The sequence below is a fragment of the Gobio gobio genome (genome assembly GCF_949357685.1).
Source record: "Gobio gobio genome assembly, chromosome: 7".
Classification (NCBI taxonomy): Eukaryota; Metazoa; Chordata; class Actinopteri; order Cypriniformes; family Gobionidae; genus Gobio; species Gobio gobio.
In genome coordinates, this window is record NC_137103.1 from 36,534,103 (window position 1) to 36,553,600 (window position 19,498).

General features: G+C 37.5%; 1 protein-coding gene across 1 annotated transcript in view; it reads left to right on the top strand.

Annotated features, from left to right (window-relative positions):
- Positions 1 to 1,694: 1,694 nt before the first annotated feature.
- The window catches only part of rnf17 (ring finger protein 17), a gene marked incomplete at both ends in the record, with an annotated part of 65,192 nt that continues 47,388 nt past the window's right edge, over positions 1,695 to 19,498 (top strand). Inside the window, 7 exons of the mRNA XM_079820701.1 lie at positions 1,695 to 1,749; positions 1,979 to 2,094; positions 13,725 to 13,822; positions 14,008 to 14,095; positions 14,232 to 14,312; positions 14,589 to 14,692; positions 14,806 to 14,974. Of these exons, the coding sequence (XP_079676827.1) occupies positions 1,695 to 1,749; positions 1,979 to 2,094; positions 13,725 to 13,822; positions 14,008 to 14,095; positions 14,232 to 14,312; positions 14,589 to 14,692; positions 14,806 to 14,974 (711 nt within the window). The remainder of the gene's footprint in view (positions 1,750 to 1,978; positions 2,095 to 13,724; positions 13,823 to 14,007; positions 14,096 to 14,231; positions 14,313 to 14,588; positions 14,693 to 14,805; positions 14,975 to 19,498) is intronic.

The window sequence follows — 19,498 nt, forward strand, 5'->3', positions numbered from 1 at the left end:
TGACGGTTGCTCAATCTGTAATCATCATGTCCTCACTGTTCAGATTTATATATTCTGATTGTTGTCCAGCTACATTTCATACTGCTGCATTTAGTAAGTCTGACTTTTGCATTGAAAAGAAAAGAAAAATGTCATAAATGAGGCCTTCATACTGCTAACCTAATAAAGTAAAACACAGCCCTCTGAACTATGAAGTTGAAAATGCAGTAACTATGCCAACATCAAAACTGAGGGGAACATTTTTTTTATTCATAATCTGAGAATTTAAGATAGACATGTCTGTCACAAAAATGTAGTTACTTATTTTTGACTGTGGGCAGAAACAGCTAAATTAGAGTGTTTTCATTTGTCAGATTAATAAACAATAGAGTTATCGACCTATTCTCATTGTTGGTGAAAATCATTAACATTTATCATCAAAAAATTCTTCTGAAATCAGCAGATATAGACACATGTAAGATATTTCACTCACTCCTAGAATGTATTAAAGTAAATATGTAATCAGACAGAAAGAGCAAAGAAAAGAGGGAGTTGTCAGGGATTTTGTACCAAGATAAAGAACAGATGAAGAAAGAATGTGGAGAGAATTTCACGTGTCTATCTAAAAGGGTAGGTCCAGGATATAAGGTGTTCACACTTGTACGTGACAGTTTGTACCTGAGAATTGCATATTAGCACTATAACATTTTCTAGTGTGCAATATTAGTTTAAGTGTGACTAAATTGATAGTCATGTACACAGAGAATGCAACACAAAGTTATCATAAAAAACCTCAGTTCACAAGACAGGGCGCATGCATCCACTAATATCTAATATTTAGGGCTATATAATATGCACAGGGTAAATAAAAGCTTATGAATTGTGATGGTGATGGGGGATTGGGTTGGGCCAGGTTGGGCCTCAAGACCAAAACCTTCTGCATTGTTACAAAATAAACTCTGCAATTACTTTATGTTGATGCCGTTTTTATAAACGAGTACTAAAAGGAGAAGTTGGACGTTTTGTTAAGTAGGTTGCTTTGGGGTACAAATTTGAAACAGAAAAATCCTAAAGGCCCGTTAACACCAAGGACGATAACTATAAAGATAACGATAAAGATATTGTTCTAAAAATTGTTCTCAATATTAAAGAATAGCATAGTTCACACTACAGCTATAACGATATCGTTGGACTCACTTTCAGAATGATTTAATCCAGACAAAAACATTGACAGTCAGAATCCATTCCATCCTGCCGTAAAGAGCTCGAGCATTTAAAGCGGCAGAAAAGCACGCGCGTGGAATTCTGGAATAAACTGAACAAATTTTAATTATTACGCTATTTTAATTATTTAACTACTCTGGCCACAGCTGTTGTTTTTAAATGTGCTTCATAAATAAACTGATATCGTCAGACGAATGGAAACTATGGGAATAACAATATTAACAAACAAAATATTAACTAAAAATAAAACGTTTTATTTTACAGTAAATTATGCAATACAAATTAATCGAACAGGTGATATCTTCATATATCGCACTCAATTAAAAAGGGAACTTCTGATTGGATTGTAACACGTCGACGCAAGCAATGTGAAAGTAACGAAGGTTCTGATTGGACATAAACCTAGGAATGACAAATTCTGATTGGTCGATTGGCGAGCGAGCTCATCAGTTACTGAAACAGGTCACTGACTCGCAGTAATTCTGTGGAAAATGTCGGAGACGGCGGTTGCCTGTAATATCTGTGGCTCATCCTACGCATTACCCGGTAACAAACACCAAAACTTAAATGTTATGATAACTCGAAAATGTATTTTACGTTACTACACTTTTTTTTATTCTATCTAATCCTACAAGCGTAAATTTGAAAACACGTGACTGAATGAAGGTTCCAGAAACGCGCTATAATTAACATTTATGTATTTGTCATGGTTTAGAAAACCTAATGTAAATATTGTGAGTTTATTAATCTGGTGCATTGTTTTTTCTCTCTCCAGAAGATGAAGCTGTGGGGAATCTCCCGCACGTGCTGTTGTGCGGTCATATCTTTTGCAACACATGCCTGCGCGCGCTCGAGTCCCCGCAGAACATCATCACGTGTCCGGAATGTCAGGTGATTTACTTAAATGAGAAAAAGGCCAGGGGAAACCTGTCTGTGAATAACTGATATTTCAGCCTGTTCCTCTCCCAAAGTTGTATGACTACAGACATTTTAGCGTTATACGGGCCCCTTGCATTTTTATAATGTTCTTGTATTTGGCTTGACAGTCCCCAGTCTCTGACTGCATGCTTTAATCGTTTGTAAAAGAGCAGTGTATTCACATTTTCCCAACCTACTGCATGTTAGATTATGGGAGACACTTGCGGTTTGGGGAAATGTACATTCAAAATACATTAAAAAACTCCTGAAAAATACATTAAACTCAAAACTTTTATTTTTCACCTTAATTAAAACAAATTCTGGTAACACTTCTCACTCAGGGTAACATTATTAATACATCTGGTTGTGCTTTTTGGATAGGGGTGCTTAAAAAGGTGATCTTTCTTACCTGCTACCAGGGTTTGACATTAACTTTTTTGCTCATCAGCCACTGTGGCTAGTGGTTTTCCAAAGTTACTAGCCACTCAGCATTTTCACTGGCCACAATTTTGCCGTTTGGAAATTACATTTTATATTATTAAAGTTGACTTCGGCATGCTTAAATTACTTGATTTTGAGTCATTTTACTTGATTTATAAGATTTAAAACCCTTTTAAACTTTCAAATGCAGTGACCACCCAAATCAAGACTAGGGGTGCACCGATCCGACTTTTTCAGTCCCGATACCGATACCGATGCCTGGGCTTTGTGTATCTGTCGATACCCGATACCGATCCGATATATTGTTGAATTAATAATTAACTGTATATCTTCCACCTTATACCTTCCTTGAAGAGACTAAAGGCACCAGACTTTACTAACTAAACATAACTAAGACAAAATAACAGATGTATGTAAGGTGTTGAATTCTTATTTATTTAAAAAACAATTGTGCATTCAAATCTAAAATAGAATGTAATCTAACTTCTTTAAATAAATAAAATGTAGCAGTGGAAACAAAAAACAGTCAAACATACAATAGTAATCTGACAGTTACCAAACATTTTTTACACTACAGATAATTGTTTTGGTATATAATCATATCAATATTAAAAAGTAGCATTACAAATTAACAAATAGTCTAATTTTCTACCATATGCAATTTAATAAAAATGTTCAGCTAGCTAATAACAACTTTGTTCTGGTTTCACCTCACTCCAGATTAAATGATTGTAGGCTAGGCCTATTTATTTTACTACACATTGTCAACAGAAATAAGATGAAATACTGTTGATAATTAAAAATAATTCTTACCCACTCTTGCTAAAATGGGTAAGCACACTTGTGTTCTCATTTCAGTTGCGTTCTGAGTAAATTAATAAACTGAGTTCATGAGTTCAGTGTTGGACAGATCAGTTGTTCTGGCCAGTCGTTAAAATGATTCGGTTCAAAGGAGTCATTAGGTCACGAATCGGACATTAGCAGACGCGTTGTGTGCGAATCCCGTCTGTTAGAACATCGCGAAAGATGTCAACACACAGAAAACACTTCATAACTGGATATAATTTGTCTCCCGCTTATTGAAAGTATGCTTTATGTCAGCTGGTCAGAGAAGAGTCAATGTTTTTTGAGCGCAATTCACACCCAGTGATAATTCAAGGACAAAATTGTCCGAATGTGTCACGTGCAACATGGTTTCGGTCTTCCGAGCTTTTGATTTGGATTAATATGTGAAATATGAGAGCGAACACTGATTATTTTGAAGACCCAGAGAGCGCGCGCGGGGGAGGAGCTCTCAGATCGGTCTCTCTGTCACTCAGTCACGAGCGCAGCATCTGTTCTACATCACTCGTAAATCACAATAACTCATCAAATTAGGCTTTGGCCGTCAAAAAAATGTCAATGCAGGAAAGACCCTGACTTTGCAGTAATACCCTCGAAACAGCGACGAACTAGTTGGCGTGGCAAGCGTGAAATATCTCCTCCACACAGCCGACTCTCTGGCTCGCTCCCTTCTAGCATGCGACACACGTGAAGCTGACGAATGACGTAGGTTCTGCTGCGACGGAAAAAAACACCTGGATCGGCTTGTGGATCTGTTAATTTTTCCGATCCCCGATCCAGCTATTTTGTCAGTATCGCGGCCGATATCCGATCCTAATATCGGATCGGTGCACCCCTAATCAAGACTACATTGTTTATCAGCTGGTATGTGCAGGTTGGCAAGGGGTGGGCAATATGAGCATTTCATATGAGAAATTGAATATGATATGAGTTATTTTTGTTAGGCTATAGTGTTGTCACGATACTGGAATTTCTAACTTCGATACGATACCTAAAAAAAAGTATCGATATTCGATACTCGCTTTTTTTTTGTCCGTCTAATGAAAGTCAAGGCAATTAAAAATGCATTCTGAAGAAACACGTTATATGATAAAGCTTTTAAGCTTTTTCTCATATATAAACTTTGATCAATTACCATTACAATTATCTTACACATATTTGCTAACTAATTGTGTTGCAATAGCTTACATACAACACAAGGAGGCTTGATTTCAAATGTTAAATTGAATTTATAAAGACGAGTAAACAGTAGTAAAATAAGAACAAATAAACAAATTACAAACAATAGCACAAATAAATACAACAGAATAAAGATACAAATGAAATAGACTGCTTTATTTTTTCTGGTAGGCCTAGGTCTAACAGTATTCAGGTAAGAAACTGAATATAAAAAAAACAAAGTAAGCAAATTTAAAATAACATTGGTTAATCTTCATTGTTAAAAATTAAATACAGAGTAATCCATTAGACTAGAGTTCCACAAGTTAATCAGTCAAGAGCAGTAAGTGGTCGTTTGTCTTTTTGTAGTTTGAATAAAAAATAACTGCTGTCCCTTTAGGATCTGACGTGCATGGATCCCAAACACTGTTCCTGTTACACATTCTTCTGAACTGTTTACGACTGTGTTTATGTTTATACTCACTTAGATGGGCATTGATATATTTTTTGAGAGTATTTGACCATTAATAAGCTGGAAAAAGGAGCTCATTTTTTGCACTTGTATGTCAGAGGCGGCTTTATTACGGTTTGTGTGTGCGCTTCAGATGCCAGCGTGAAATCTGCGGGAATGAGTAGAATTATGTGCAATCCCGCGCGAAATTCAGACCGGTCACACCAACACTAAGGAAAAATCCAGCAGAACGCGCCGACGTGCTCGCCGTATTCAAAGGGTTAACCGGACTGAATGAGAGGAGGCGGGTGCGTGTCAACTCACTGTCGGTCGGAGAGGAGAGCGCAGCTGGTATCGATACTGTAGAAAAGGAGTATCGTATCGTTTCAGATATTTCAGTATCGATACATATCGAAATATATATATTTTTGACAACACTATTAGGCTATATAAAAGAACAAAGAAGCAAATTACAAAAACAATAGTTCATTTAAAAAAATCTTTTGTCAGGTTTATTTAATATGTATACATTTATTTAACATCTGTAGTTGTTTGATTAACATTAATGACAGACAGGTATTTAATGCATGGATGTAATATTCTGACACATATCCAGTTAACCACCTGTTTACATACACTTAAGCCATAACCGACTGTGTTCATGCAAGATACTACTCCACACGATGGACATTTTGACATCTGTGTGCGTGTGTATTTGACTATTCAGGCGCAAGGAGAACTGATCGCGCGTGCGACACAGAGAGAGAGAGAGAGAGCACACGAGAGAGCGCTTCTGTTGTGTGTCATTCAGCGTGATTCTGCCTATCCCGCCTTCACTAACTGCAGTGTTTCCCCTACCATTGTTTTGGGGGGGCGCCCCGCCCTCCCAAAACGACCCCCCGCCCCCCCTGAATGAATGACAAAAAAATATTTGTCATAACGGTCGACAATAAGAATTGCCCGATGGTTTAGTGCCAGCGTGAAAGACACTCCCAGAGCTGCATCTTCACGGAAACTGATCATTTGCGCATTTTTAAGCCTTGGCAATTTAAATATTCAAGCGCTCATAGACGAGAAAGTGTCTCTCAGTTTGATACTCGCGAAGGGCAACAACACACCACACACACGGCCACGCGTCTCACAGCGCGCGAATATTCACACAAAATTATATCAAAATGACTGTCTTGTTTAGTATCATCGTAAACATAGTCGGTTAGGTCTTTTAAATGAACGTAAACATGAAATTTGCCAGTCACCGCCAGCATTTATGCTCATTTTCACAAGTTTTAATGGTCCACAGAATATCTAAACATGCAATATATCAAAAGAAAGAACAGACCCACTGTTTTATTCCAGCTTCATATATTATTTTTTTAATCAACACTTGAATGTTGCAAGTTTCATGAAAAAGCAACATTTTGAGCATAAAGCTGAAAAAAAATCACGTTTTTGTAAAAGACTAACGTTACGTCCGAACGATGAACAAAACACAGATGTTGTAGATCGAGTCCATCAACACCCCAAAGCTTGACAGTCTCGTCCTGGGTTGACATTTCATTCAATAACATTAGGCAGTTGTGATTTATATGCTGTTTAATGGTGATGATCGCGTTATTTTACATAATGCATCTGCTTATGTTAGCGCACGTTCCTTCTTCTTCGGCTGTTTTGATCAGGAGATTCTGTTCTCGTGCAGGAAATTTGCTACAGCGCCCCCTACCGTATAACATTGAACACACATGGAAAGCCGGAAAATATCGTCATTGGCTATATAAATATTGAGATATCAAAAGACAAAAAAAAAAAAATTCACTCACTGCTCTTGACTGAATAACTTTTAATAAGGGTTAATCTGTATTTATATGCAGTGGCATATCATTTTATGCAGACTATGCAGTGATATTTTACATTTGATTACTATTTTTGTACCTGACAATCTAGTTTAGACCTACATGAAAATAACTGTTTATTTAATTTGTATATGTTTGTTCTGCTGTATTTATTTGTGCATTTGCTCATAATTTGATTATTTGTTCTTATTTTATTACTGATGGTCTTTAACAATATAAAAAAAATATATGAGTTAGGATATTAGTTTTTAGAGTCATAACCTTATTTATTAAGCTTATATGGCTCAAAAACAATACTAGGCCTATTTTATTTTATTTGTCGTTTTTTTTTGTGGTGGGGTCAGTGAAAATTCTGACAGGGCAAGTAAAAATTTGAACCCCCGAAAAAAAATCCTTAGCATTGAGCCCTGAAATATATTCCCCCCCAAAAAAACAACAACAAAAAAAAAACACGGATTTGCGTGTAGTAACTGTAATGGTAAAAATGTAAAAATGCAATGGAGAAGGTGACGAACCTAAAAAGGCAAAAATTAGTTTTTTTTTCTTAAAAGCAACAAAATCCAGAGCAACAACTCAAGCAAAGCCAACCTCTGTTGTGTTGTAAATAGTTGTGTGATGTATAAATAAACGTTGTTTATATTTATTTACCAAATTAATTGTCTATGGCAACACCACGTATCCGTAACACCCCCCCCCCCCCCCAAAGCTGTAAACCTAGGGGAAACACTGAACTGAGTTAACTAAGTTGCACTTTGCTGGCTCGACATCCACTTTTATAAAGTGTAGCCACACTTTAGACCTCTTTGGCATTGTAAAACGACGCAGTAGAACACATGAGAAAAAACAGCTACACTTGTGTTGTGTGACTGCGAGTATCCTTTTATTATTGTGCAAACTGCAAATTTATTTGTAGTATTATTTATTGGATTTGGGCACTTTACTATTTTATTTTTTTATTTGGAACCTAATGCGCTGTGCCCACTAAATGTTTGTATTAGTTTTGAGCCTATGCTTTATTTTTCATTTATGCACTTTATTTAGTTTGTGTTCTTGATCTGGCTTGTTTAATAAATATTCCTTTTTTATTAAAGTGGACTATTAACATAAAGATTTTACTCTTAAACACAAAAGGCACCTTTTGTGTTTAAGAGTAAAAGCTTTACGTTAATAGTCTATTCGTGTCTCTGCCACGAAGCTGAGCTGAGCTCCTATGTTCGAGCTAGAGCCCTGCATTTCTGCCCGAGCCAGAAGGGCCCCGACTTTTTTACTCCCCTAGGTTCGGGCTTCGGGCCAATTTTCACATCATACCTCAAACGCGGGCTGGGTTTCGGGCCTTTTTCCTTCATTTTTACTTCATTCCTTTCATTTTTTCTGTCAAGACGGCTCGCTAGAGCTGGACGGTATGACCAAAAATGTATACAGGGTTTTTCCTGGGTCAAAAATGGTCTTCAGTGGTGGCTGACAGACATGGTCATCCATACACACATGCACACGCACGCACAGTAAAAAAGTACCCTACCCACGTGATCTGCAAGCGCAATACTGACAATACATTTTAAATAAATTCAAAGAAAGTTTGTAACTTTTGCTTATCTTATTTTGATCCCACATGAAAAAATACTATAGTATATTATAGTAAAATTACTCTAGTAAATACTATAGTGTTTTTGAACCGTACTATAGTAAATATACTACAGTAAATTAACAAAGTATAGTAAATACTATAATATACTACAATATACTACAATTTACTGTAGTATCTACTATAGTATGGTTCAAAACACTATAGTAATTTTACTATAATATACTATAGTATTTTTTCATGTGGGATACCTTGATGTTTGTTTTTGTTCCTCGTTTTTACACTATTTACTGATAATTGTTTTGGTATATAATCATATCAATATTAAAAAAATGAACAAATAGCCTAATTTTCTGCCATATAGGTACAACTTCATAAAATTATTAGCTAGCTAACAACAACTTTGTTCTGGGTTCACCTCACTCCAGTCTAAACTAAGTGATTTATAGGCTATTTATTTTACTACACATTGTGAACATAAATAAGCTGAAAGACTGTGGATAATTAAAACTAACTCTTACACCCACTCTTGCTAAATTGGGTAAGCACACTTGTGTTCTCATTTCAGGTGTTCTGAGTAAATGATTAAACTGATTCATGAGTTCAGTGTTGAACAGATCAGTTGTTCTAATCTAACCAGTCGTTAAAATGATTCGGTTCAAAGGAGTCATTATGGCGAATCGGACATTAGCAGACGCTTTGTGTGCGAATCCCGTCTGTTAGAACTTCGCGAAACTTTTGTCAACACACAGAAAACACTTCATAACCGGATAGGATTTGTTTCCCGTTTATTGAAAGTATGGTTTATGTCAGCTGGTCAGAGAATCAGTCAATGTTTTTGAGCGCAATTCACACCCAGCGGTAATTAAAGGAAAACATTGTCTGATAGCGCCACATGCAACATGGATTCGGTCTTCCGACCTTTTGATTTTAATTAACGTAATATGTGAAATATTAGAAAGCTAAGAACGCTTATTTTGAAGACAGAGAGAGTGCGAGCGGGGGAGGAGCTCTCTGCTCGTTCTCTCTGACACTCAGTCACAAGCGCAGCATCTATTCTACATCATTCATAAATCACAATAACTCATCAAATAAAGCTTTGGCGGGACAAAAATTTGTTTTGGCAGCTGCCAAAAAATGTTCAATGTAGGAAAATCCCTGGTATATCACAGTATTTTTCTAAATTATATTGGTTTCACGGTATATGACGGTATTTTTTTCCCCTATGCATGACAGGGTGTTAATCACATTTTCTACTGATTGAGAGTAAATACTGCAGTAGATTGACTAGAATGCCCTGTTTTACTGTCATGACGAGTGAATGTTGTAGAAAAACTCCACAATAGAGTTAATACAGGTTTACAAAGCCCCACAAAATGATGCTGTGGAGAGACAACAACCAATAAAACACAGACCTGCAACACGCTTTGTCACACTTACAGACACCTGAATATTAAAAGAGGGCACCTAAAGCATTTTAAAAATCTAACCCTATATAACAACAAACTGCCAAAACGAGGAGAAACGCGGATATTTGCAATACATTTAAGAGCACTCTCTGAACGAATTACACACATCAGTTTAACACAGAAAGAATAAAGCAGTTACTTTTTTGCCCATTCTTCTTTGAATTGTCAGTTTATTTATTAACTTACATCATTGTCTTTTGTGTAGCAGAATAATCCATCGTGTCAGCGCGTTCGTGATTAGACATACGGTTGTATCAGTGTAACCAGTGCATACATTTCATTTTAATAAGACATGATGAAATATGCGCGCATACACGGTTCTGGTTCCGAAATTGCCCCCCTATAACCTCAAATATAGCATTATTTAGAGGGGACAGCGCTTTGTAGTGGTGTCCGAAACCATAGTGGAAGTTATTGAGTGCACTCATTCTATCCCACATCGCACTGCAATAACGAGTGTACAGCTGATGTACACACAACGCTGTCCGACTTCACGCACATTTTCATTCACTCCTTCAAATAAAGTGATAACGTAGGGAACAGTGAATGAGAGTATAGGATTCAGCCAAAGGCTGTAGGCTGTAATGCGATCTCAGCTGTGCTCTGACTGCTCTCACTACTGTGCATCAATGTAATGGGTCCCCTCTTAAAACAATGACGCGCTGCGCCGCGTTCCGAACTTTAAGCGACATATACCGGTATTGCGGTATCATAATTCGTATAATAAAATAAATAAATACCGGTATTCGGTATGAACCGGTATACCGCCCAGCACTACGGCTCGCACAGTGGTTAGATACGACGCGGGCGTGGCGCTATGCAGTGCATTGCCGCAAATGAGTAAAGCAAGCCAACACGCAAACGGCCGCAAGTGAAACTGAAAATATGCTACGTCTTAGATGCTCAAAAACACAATCATCTTCATTAAAATTAATGAGACTAAATGCTCTTACCAGTGCTTAGGTCACTCTCTCATATTGCGGTCTTTGATCTTGAAATGAGCTGATGATGCAGCTCATATTTGTTGCTTTCACAACACATTTTTAACATCCGTTAAATGTGCATATAGCGCGGGTCTGGAATTGAAGATCAAATTTATATTCATTTTGTAGAGAGGTGTAAGGTAAGACAACCAACATGTTTTTTGATTGTGTAGCCCGTTATGTTTGCGTGCGCCGTTGTGAGCATCATCAGCCTGCCTCAGCTTGTCAAAAATGCCTTTTTTTTTAGGCTAAACGTTTAAACTAACATTGTGATGCTTGAAATGTTTTATATCTATGGATTTTATTATAAGCAAGTCAAGTCTTGTGTTGATTTGAAAGGCTAAATTGATCAAACGTGGTTAACTCACTGTCGGCTGCTTGGTCGTTACTTTAAAAAACAAAAACTTTAATTTAACAAACAAAAAAATGCTTCAAAGTTTTTCTAAATTAACTCAATAAAGAAACGAAACGAAATATAGCTACTTTGACATTAAAATCAAAACTGAACTATTTTAATGGCTGCAACAAATTTGTAATAGGGAGGATAAAAAATAGGGGAAAAAAACACAGGCTCCAGTCGGACTCGGGTCGAAAATTTTGATAAGCTGTCGGACACGGGCCGGGCTAGGGCCTCAGCGTCTCAGGCCAGGGCCGGGCTAGGGCCTCAGCGTCTCGGGCCGGGCTAGGGCCTAGATTTGAGGCCCGTGCAGGGCTGTCGTTCGAGCTGCACAGAGCGGCTGAAATGATAGTGTCTGTCAGTTATTATATTACATATATGACAAAAACAATTGTCTAAATTATGTTGTATATTCCTCAAAAGTTTCTTGTGATGACATCACTAGTTGACAACATAGTACTATATTTTCGGAAATCATAGGCTATGATATTGCACAGGTGCACGTGATGCAACCTTTTTTCTGTAACGTCATTTTTAGTCTAAAATTTCAGGACTTCAGTCGACCAAGATTTTCTTTGGTTGATTACAGCCCTAGTTTTAACTGCTTGAGGTACTGCTAGTGTTAGCGTCCTCTCAGTCTCGATGACAAAGTATTACATACAGCTGTTCTTATAGTTTTATTCTTTTATTAATATGCTTATAGTTTTTTGTATTGTTATTAATCAATAATTTACAAACAAACATATTCTCAGTCTAGGCAATCTGATATATAAATGTCGATACCCCATCAGAAGTTATAAAAAATAAGAAGTTCCCAAAAAATTATTCAATTAAACAATAATTAAATATGATCAAAGAATGAAGTAACAATAAAAAATAAATTAAAAAGGAAAAAGAAAATAGTATTCAACTAAGAAATACCAGAGAAATTGTTTTTTAATTGTAAATGTTAAAAATAGTAATATAAAACTAGGGGTGCTCCGATCGATCGGCAACCGATCTTGATCGGTCGATAATCGCTTTGGGATGATTTGATCGGCGGTCTCCAAAAAGGCAGATCTCATGAACCGATCGCATGCTGACGACACATAAAACCCGCACCTGCCGTGAGAGCTAGGGCATGATACGCAGCGACACCGTCTCATTCTCTTTCCAGCGCGGGTAAAATAATTATAATGCTGAAGGTGAGGTACAATTCATATTTCTATATTAAATAACTTACGCAGTCATTTGAAAACGTTCTGTGGGACGTAACTTAAGTTCACAAACAGCGCGCGTGAATCACCGCGTGCGCGCTCTCTCTCTCTCCCTTTCAAAATGCTCAAATGGCTTCACATCAGCGCATCGCATGTGCTCTAAAATCGAACTGCACAGTTGACACAGGATTTGTCACTTTGCACAATCGAGGCAGTGTCGCATTGTCACTAAAGTTTATCATTTGCATTTATTTTTAAGTCTTGCCAGTGTTCAAACCGCACTCGCGCGCAATTTGTACTCGCAAGCTTTTTGTGAGATGGCCTGTGTGTGTGTGTGCGTGTGTGTCACACACACGCACACACACACACACACACACACACACACACACACACACACACACACACACACACACACACACAGGCCATCTCACAAAAAGCTTGCGAGTACAAATTGCGCTGAAATGGTCAGATACACACAAATGTATGTACTAAATGACCGTCTTGACGAGTATGCACGTAAACCCCGTCGTGACTACACTGCATGTAACCGTATCCGTGTTCGCTCTTAAAGTGACAGCTGTCGAATAAACTGCTGCTGTCTCTGAGTTTCTCTTTGTCCTGTGTTGTTTGATTAACCTTTATGACACTCACTGCTCTTGAATGACTAACTTTTGCAACCTTAAGTGTAAGGATTAATCTAATTTAATTTATTCAGGGAAGACCAATATTAATTTACATTTGATTTCTTATTAAATGTCTTTAGTATTTCTTACCTCAATACTAATGTTAGACCTACCTGAAAAATTGTTTTTAAAAACAAAAATGCACTGCATGATCAAATATTTAGGTGAGATAATTATATACATTTATTTGGGAAAGATGGCCTACAGTAGCCTTAAGTTATCTCATTTTCTAAAATAAACACTTGGTGGTTCTTCAAGATCTTGACTCAGTTAATTTAGAGTTGGTTTCATTTCTACAAATGGTGCAAACTCTGCAAGATTGTAGATAAAAGATTGCCATTCCCCTGCCATTCTGTGATCGGCCATCGGCAGATCATGATCTTGGTGATCGGTGATCGGCCCCAAAAATGCTGATCGGAGCATCTCTATATAAAACTGGAGTAAGCTTTAATATGTCCAATTTATGCACAGTAGGTAGGGAATACAAGAGCCCTGAATTTGAAATTGGTGGTGTTATTTATGGGAGTGTTTTTTTTTTGTTTTCATATAGATGGAAACCCTAATTGGTGAGGAAGGAGTTGATGGTTTAGAGGTGGACAGCAGAATCATTGGCCTCATCTATACAGCACGGATGAACGCAAAGAAAGAGTAACAAAAAGAGTGACAGCAAACTGAGTTTTAGTGCTGATTTCTCAGTCCAATATCTTTATATTTTTTCAAATGTATTTTTTTCGTACATTTATGCAAACCATGAGACACATTTTTAGAACTATATTTTAATGAAACATTGGTTCAATAAGTTGCAATTGCAAAATAAATGTTATTGTCAGCAGACACAATGGAGACCGGCGGAACCCTCAAAGGTTTAAGAGCCCACCACCCTCATATGCAGCCGCCCCCCCACAGGAGAATGCTGAAGGGGTACAGACACTTTCTACTTGTATGACTTTGAATTGTAGTATATAGTCTCATCCTTTCATTAAGATCAGGTTAAATTAATATTCTCACTCTCAGCTCAAGGTTAGAGCTCAGTTGTGTGTGTTTTATGTTTGTGTAGAGGCCAGATGTGGTTAAAGTTTTGGATGAAGCTCTCATAAAAGCAACAGAAAACCTGAATCAACTTGATACACTTCACCAGGTAAAATGAGAAACCGCACAAAAATCTTATGTAGGCTTAATTTGTAGGAATATGTATTCTTATGTTGGAATCAGTTGCCTGGGCAAATGATTTTTGTCAAGAGATGTTACAAAAGACAGTTATGTTTTTGAATAAAGATTACAATTAAAAAAAAAAAAATGTGCAGAGATCATTTTATAATAAACAATGTAATTTTGATTTAATGGTGATTTTAAACCTCTTGAACAGTATATTTGATATTGCTGATTTGTGAAGCTTATGTTTTGTGTGTTTAAGACTCTTACCAATGGTATTCATGCTCAGCTGAGAAAAGAAAGAACTCGAATTGTCAGAGAAATTGAAGAGGCCCTAGAAAAAGCAAAGAGCATTCTGCAGAAAAGGTATGTGGACAGAATTTTAGAGGCACAAACTAAGGTGAAACATTCTGTGGTGTTTTATAGGTCACATACTTGGAAAATAATGCTTCTCATTATGAATTTTGTGGAATTTGTAGACGGAGTATGTTGATGTCAAAATTGAAGTCTGTGGATCTTCTCTTCTCGGATGGTTGGAAGGAGTGTAAGAGGATAGAAGAGAGGGTAAAGGAGTTGAGCACAGCCATAAAGAAAGCTCGACATGTTCGTCAGTTTCCTTCTCTGGAGACCTATTGCAACCTCGACAAGGTAACGCTGTACTAGATGCCATACAGAGTTCTGCTTAATGTTAAATAATCTCAATGACTCAATTTATTAACCCTTGTGTATTGTTCAAATTCACTACCCTTTCGTTATGTTCAGGATGAAATTAAATTAAACTGCTGAAAATGTATCAGATAATTTTTTTATTTTTTCCATTTGTTTTGCATAAATCTGTTAATCAACCTAAATAATACCTAAATAAACTACTAAATGTTAAAAAATAAAATTTTAACTCTTTATTTTCCAAGTTCATAAATGATATCACTTATTTGGAGAAAAAAAACACACAAAATGACTTATTTTCAATATATAAAGTGATCGTGGACTGGATTTTTTTTTTTCTTTTATCACAATCTTGGATATGTGAAAGATTAGTAACTACATTGGCTTTGATGCATTGTTAGTTTTTGTGCAGCATCAGATTTGAATTTTTTCTCCCTCATTTATGTGCTGTTATACTCCATATAAAAGCCAGAAACTAACCTTTTTTTTGCACAGGCCTATCTAAAGGGTTAATGGTGCATCCTGGTGATCAACAGTAAAAATTAAAAATTTTACCTTTTCCCAACAGGGAAAACCTGATTCATCTATCACTATCAGAATGCATGATTGTATGGTGTCATGGCTTTGCAAGCAAAAAAAATTGTAATAATGGAATTCAATGCGGCAAAAACAGCCACAAACAGTAAATGAGGGAGAAAAAATTCAAATCTGATGCTGCACAAAAACTAACAATGCATCAAAGCCAATGCTGTTGCTAATCTTTGACATGCCCAAGACTGTGATAAAGGGTTAAAAAAATATCCAGTCCACAATCACTTTTTATATCGAAAATAAGTAATTTTGTGTGTCCCCCATCCCCCTACCAAATCAATATTCCCCAGAGTTAGATAAGTCCATACATACCATTCTCATCTCTGTGCGTGCCATAACTGTCTGACGCACCCACTGTTAGCCTAGCTTAGCACAAAGACTGGAGGTATATGGCTCCAGCCAGCCTACTGCTCAATAAGTGACAAAATAACACCAACATTTTCCTATTTACATGTTGTGATGTGTATAGTCACAGTGTATACAAATAACAAAGTTACATGAGACACAGCCATATTATAAACGTTTACACACTTTCTGCGAAGGGCGGAGTGATTTGCTCGCAGGACCGGAGAAGCCCCGTTGTTACGTCTGTCAACAAAACCAACGTGACTAGGAAGATAGTAGCGAACGTGACTGTTGCATGGCTGACTTTGAGGAATTGTCTGAGGATTTTTACTTTATATCAAACCAAAATCCAGAACCATATCGTTTTGAGCCAGAATACACAGACAAGGAGTTACAAACTTTGGAAGCTGATAGACATATCGTTTTGAGCCAGAATACACAGACAAGGAGTTACAAACTTTGGAAGCTGATAGACAAGATGCCGAATTACCTCTGGCACCGCTCATTTGTTACTGTGACAGTCAGAGCGTGTTCGTGACAACACGATACTAACATTACAGGGGATACATGGAGCACGGGAACAACTGCAATACAGTAGTGACCACACTATTCATGTAATAGTGTCACTAAAGTTACATTATGTATAGCTAATGACACTGTTACAGTAGGCTAGTCATCTAAAAACATAACGGAACACTTTGTCTTGTCTGTCACTACCGATGGGATGGCTGTATCCTTCGGCCCACGTTTTATGATCCGTGTGGCAAATTCAATTTTTTCAAAATAGTCGTCCTCGGTTAAATGTTCTGAGCAAACTCGAGGGTAGGCTACTTGATGATGGCTACAGGTGTGTTTGGATCCATATCCAGAGCAAGCAGCTGCGGTAAGTACTTCCTTTATGTTTTTAGATGACTAGCCTACTGTAACAGTGTCATTAGCTATACATAATGTAACGTTAGTGACACTATTACATGAATAGGCTGATCACTACTGTATTGCAGTTGTTCCCGTGCTCCATGTATCCCCTGTAATGTTAGTAGGCTATTATGTTGTCACGAACGCGCTCTGACTGTCACAGTAACAAATGAGTGGTGCCAGAGGTAATTTGGCGTCTTGTCTATCAGCTTCCAAAGTTTGTAACTCCTTGTCGGTGTATTCTGGCTCAAAACGATATGGTTCTGGATTTTGGTTTGATACAAAGTAAAAATCCTCTGACAATTCCTCAGTCAGCCATGCAACAGCAGGGCTCGACATTAAGCCTGTTCACACGTTTGTCCCACGGACAAGTGAATCTGTCATTCACTTGTCCGAGTAAAACATTTGCTTGTCCGGATTTTTTTTGTAAATATAATCTATTCTGAAGCAATATTCTCACCAGTGTTTAATCAGCTTTGACATATTTAAATATGCCCATTTGTCATATTTGTACCTTTTTATAAAGGGCATTTTTTCATAATCTTATTAAATATAGGATATGCTTCAGATTTCCTTTTATATTCTTTAATTTGATCTATAAATTAAATTAGAATAAGACACTGTTACCAATCAAATTAAATCATTTACACAGAAAAATTACAACTGCATTAAATAATATTATTAGATTATTTAAAAAAAATTGTATATACAAATAAGAAACGTTGGAAAGATGAAACTAAACTGCCAGTAGGTGGCAGCAGGTGACCGTCTTAATGAGTGAGTCATTGAGTCGATTCGTTCAAACGGCTGATTCATTCAAGAATTAGGCGGTCGTTTACGAATAGGTAATTGAATCTTTGATTCAACCGATTCATTAAAACGCTGAATCATTCAGTAACACGCTGTTGCTGTGACATGCGTTACGGTTCTGCTGTGATATTTGTTTGGAACTATTTTCGCTGCTGAAATAGAACAAAAACAGTCCATATTGCATCTAAAATGTAAGTGACTTAATGTTAAATAATTGTTTCTGGAACTGGCGTATGAAATCAGTCTCATTTTCAGTCGTGATGGTATTCAGGAAAACAACACTCTTGTTTGTGTAATGTTGCTTAACTGTATATGTTATAAACTAACGTTACACAATTTTAACCATGTATGTTAACTGAGTTTCTTTGTAAGAGCGGCGCTCATTTGGTTTTGATTTTCTCCTCGAGAGGCTGCGCAAGCCTCAACAGCGCAACCTTGTCAGTTCGTTTTATATTATTATCCACTATCGATCGCCACTTGCACTAACTGAATGCAAAATCATTATTGCACTTTGGTGATTCCCTAGTTATTTTTTGTTTTGACGTTTTAACCAGGATACTTGTCCGTCGGGCAAGTACAATTATTTTTCACTTGCCACTTCAAAAAATCCACTTGTCCCGGACAAGCGGACAAGCGTTAATGTCGAGCCCTGAACAGTCACGTTCGCTACCATCTTCCTAGTCACGTTGGTTTTGTTGACAGACGTAACAGCGGGCTTCTCCAGTCCTGCGAGCAAATCACTCCGCCCTTCGCCTTCTGAGAATATAGTCCCCAGTGTGTATAAGTTTATAATATGGCTGTGTCTCATGTAACTTTGTTATTTGTATACACTGTGACTATACACATCACAACATGTAAATAAGAAAATGTTGGTGTTATTTTGTCACTTATTGTGCAGTAGGCTAGCTGGAGCCATATACCTCCAGTCTTTGTGCTAAGCTTAGGCTAACAGTGGGTGCGTCAGATAGTTATGGCATGCACAGAGATGAGAATGGTATGTATGGACTTATTTAACTCTGGGGAATACAGTTAATAAGCCAAAGTCCCAAAAAGTTGGCGTGTTCCTTTAAGTTTAGTTAATTTTAGGAAGGAACTAGGGCAGTAAGATTAGTTAGTTACTAGGGATGGGTCGCGATTTTCGAATATTCGATTAGTTATTTAATTATAGAATATCGAATAGTATGTGCGATTATCGTCCAAAAAAAATCCCCATGTTGTCGGTGCTGATGTGCTGACGCGTTCATGTAACCAGAGGCGCTGCCAATAACGCTCCTAAAAGCTGCCAGTCAGCTCTCAGGGTGTGTTATACTGGACACGTTTGCTGCGGTCCGAGTCTGATTGTTCCCTCCACCTCCGCAGTGTTGGTCTGGTTTCACACTCAACTTGAACCCTGGTGCGTTTGCGTTCATCTTACGTCATCACAAACGTGCACGGGCGTGATAGAAAACAGAACGCGGGTCAATATGGGCTTTTTTAAATTAATTTGGTGCTATTATGTGCAGCTGAGTAAACGACACTTGGGTTAACCGTATGTGTGTCGCTTGAAGGCGGCTTTGCTGCTTGCAAACAGACTCTTTTGAGGAGACGGTGAATTGCCATTCATTTGCTGCCCTGATTGCACTATGCGCGAATAGACTGCAGGCTCGCTCTCGCGATCGTATATCAGCTAAATCATCAACACTATCATCTCTTACGTGTATGTTATTGAACTAATGACATTGTAATCGGCTAAAACGCATGTGCTGGTTACTACCCGAGTGCTGTTTGCACATTCACGTGAATCGTGGCACAGCTCCGAGAGCAACCGAACTCCGGTTGTGTGTTCTCGGGTTCGGTACCTCAGTG